The 2,651-nt window shown below is 38.0% G+C and overlaps 1 protein-coding gene across 2 annotated transcripts in view; it reads right to left on the bottom strand.

Moving 5' to 3' along the window:
• Nucleotides 1-1,907, bottom strand: part of tfpia (tissue factor pathway inhibitor a) — a 23,717-nt gene extending 21,810 nt beyond the window's left edge. The window contains exon 1 of one of the 2 annotated variants that reach the window (XM_008329036.3): nt 1,538-1,907. In XM_008329036.3, coding sequence (XP_008327258.1) covers nt 1,538-1,628 — 91 coding nt within the window. In that variant the 5' untranslated portion in view covers nt 1,629-1,907. The remainder of the gene's footprint in view (nt 1-1,537) is intronic. The other variant, XM_008329035.3, reaches the window with a different exon arrangement.
• Nucleotides 1,908-2,651: the final 744 nt, after the last annotated feature.

Below are 2,651 nucleotides of genomic sequence, written 5' to 3'. Positions count from 1 at the left end.
CCATGCCCCCGGCCCCCCAGCCCCCCGCCTCTGAATCAAAACAACATTTTTCGCCCGTGTCGTCTGTGTACAACTTCTACATACAAATTCTCCTGCTTGTGTTTAAGCGCCTGCAGGACTCTACGGCTAATAACACCACAGCACAGCCCGGCTCCAATAATCCAGGATCAAGGCCCGTGATCCGCCTCACAATCTCACCACAAATTGCATGGATTTTTCGGTCTTTGTTGCCACAACAGGCCTCTGTAATAACTCCACTGTGACAGAGGAACTCTGACTGTGAGGTGTGTGAAACTGTGAGACACAGACAGTAATGAGAAGATGCAAAAATGTGTGTGTTTTGAAATGCAGTGCTGAGCTAGACACAAACAGTAAAGAGAAGATGCAAAAATGTGTGTTTTGAAATGCAGTGCTGAGCTTCAACAGGGTTTAATACACTCCTGAGATCAGGTTCTGGTCAACTTTAGTCAATGGTGTCTTGAACAAATCACCACTGGTCCCAATGTTGCAAATAATATCTTGCATTTTGAAACACATTTAGATCAAGTTACATGTCTTACTTTTATATTTTCTAATTTGTTAAACAATATTTCTATAGTCTGGTGTTTTTTCTACTGGCAAAACAAACAACAAGTAAAGCCGTGCCAGGAAGTCTGAGAGTAGGATGTGGCCGATATTACTGTTAATCTGGACTTTGGCCTCTGATGACGCCACCTTACTACACACAGTAATACACACACACACACACACACATAATAAAAGGGCCAATCCCCAACACCACCCAACTCAATCATACAGAGTTTTAGTCACTGCCGTGGTTAATGTTTGAGAAAGATTAGATAAACCTGAGTCGACCCACCACGGCCGCAGTGGATGGGGGACAACAAGCAGCTGGTTGGTAGGTAAACAAAAACAAAAACAATAAAAGGATAACCTGAACAATAACCTATTATTGTTATAATAACCTAGGATAACCTGAAAAACCAAAAGTGAAAATGAACTCGTTTAACATAGATGACACACGTGTAATTAGCATATGTAGTATGTAATATAACGTAACATAAAAAAAATAACGTTACTATTAACAAGAGCATTAAATTATTTAAAAAAAAGATCTTTATGTTGTTGGGTTAATTACGCGGTGTGGTATGTAAAAAATATCACTTTATTTTAAGAAGAAAAAAAAAACAAACTACGCGATAATAAAGAGTTTTCTATAGTGTTTCGTTCTTATACCGTCACTGGCAGTGACGTCACAACAACAGTAGAAAACAACAGTAAGGATCAGGGTAAGAAAGTTGGTGGAAACTCTCGTGTAAGAATAAACTCACCGGAAACTCAGCAGAGTAAATATAAAATATAAAAACACAAACTAAGTTTGAGAGTTGTTTTTTTTTTGTAAAAGTCTGGAGAAGTAAAACTTTACTGTAGAGCGGCAGCGACACACTTACAGTAGGTTCACCACAACCTTATTGTTATGATCATTTATTACATTTTTTTTTTAAAAAACAACTTTCTTTATTTGTCTCCATCTTACCTTGTCTCTTGTCTCTCTCACCAGACACCAGAAGACCGACGTAGCACAGAGAAGCTGCGACAAAAGTCCACCATCTGCTGAACAAAGGCATACTGCTGCTGCGTCTGATGCTGCTGCTGCTGCTGCGTCTACTATTACTACTACTGCTGCTGCTGCTGCTGAATGAGAAGTTTAGAGGAAAACGTCTTCAAGTTGAAGGGCTGAAGTCTCTGCTGTGCACGGGGGCGGTTGCGCGCGCGCGCGTACTCGCGGACTTTAGGGAAATTCATCCGAACCTGCAAGACTCGGCGAGATTCATTTCCAGGGAGTTAAGTGTATTTACACTCCTTCACCCACCAGCACCATAAATTAAAAAAAAAAAAAAGATAAAATGATAAAAAAAACAGAACAAACAAACAAAACAAAAAAACCAAAAACAAACCGCAATAAAAATTAATTTAATAGGAACAAAACAAATTTAAGAAAAAAAAAATCAACTAAAACAAAACACATTTAAATGGAATATAAAGGAACAAATGTATTGTAAAAGTTTATTACGTCTACGAATTATTTATTTATTTATTTATTTGTCTCTTTTTAAAAAAATTAGTTAAAAAAAAATTAAATGATTCATTAACCGTGACAGTTCCGGTAACGGTGTGACGAAGGCGGAAGTATCACGCCGAAACTATCACTGTCACAAGAACCAACGAATAAAACAAAACAAATCTTTAAAATTCGGTAAAGGATGTGACGAAAAAAAGCATTTACTAATTTAGATACTTTAAATTTTAATTTGAATAAATGTGCAGTCATATATATTTATTTGAGTTTATTTCTTGGACGATTTGTTCTTGTGGGGGCTGAACACTTGGACAGTGTGTGTGTGTGGGTCAGTTGTTCATGCATCTGTGAGATGTCAGTCAGACTGGAATGTGTCTGTCCGAGAGACTAAGCGTGCACTCATTCTTTTTCAGGGAAACTAAGCCGCTGTAGTCTGAGCACCTTCTGACTGGAGAGAGTGATAAAAAGAAAGAAAGAAATTCAAATCTGCAGAAAAAAAACCTCTTGTGGAATTTCCTCTGTGCTAATTTTCCCACGATATTGTGCTCTTGATATTTCCCACTCTGACAGA

Source organism: Cynoglossus semilaevis, chromosome 16 (genome assembly GCF_000523025.1).
Source record: "Cynoglossus semilaevis isolate Cse_v1.0 chromosome 16, Cse_v1.0, whole genome shotgun sequence".
NCBI lineage: Eukaryota > Metazoa > Chordata > Actinopteri > Pleuronectiformes > Cynoglossidae > Cynoglossus > Cynoglossus semilaevis.
Note: the sequence above shows the minus strand (reverse complement) of the source record. Positions and strands in the feature narration are given on the sequence as shown.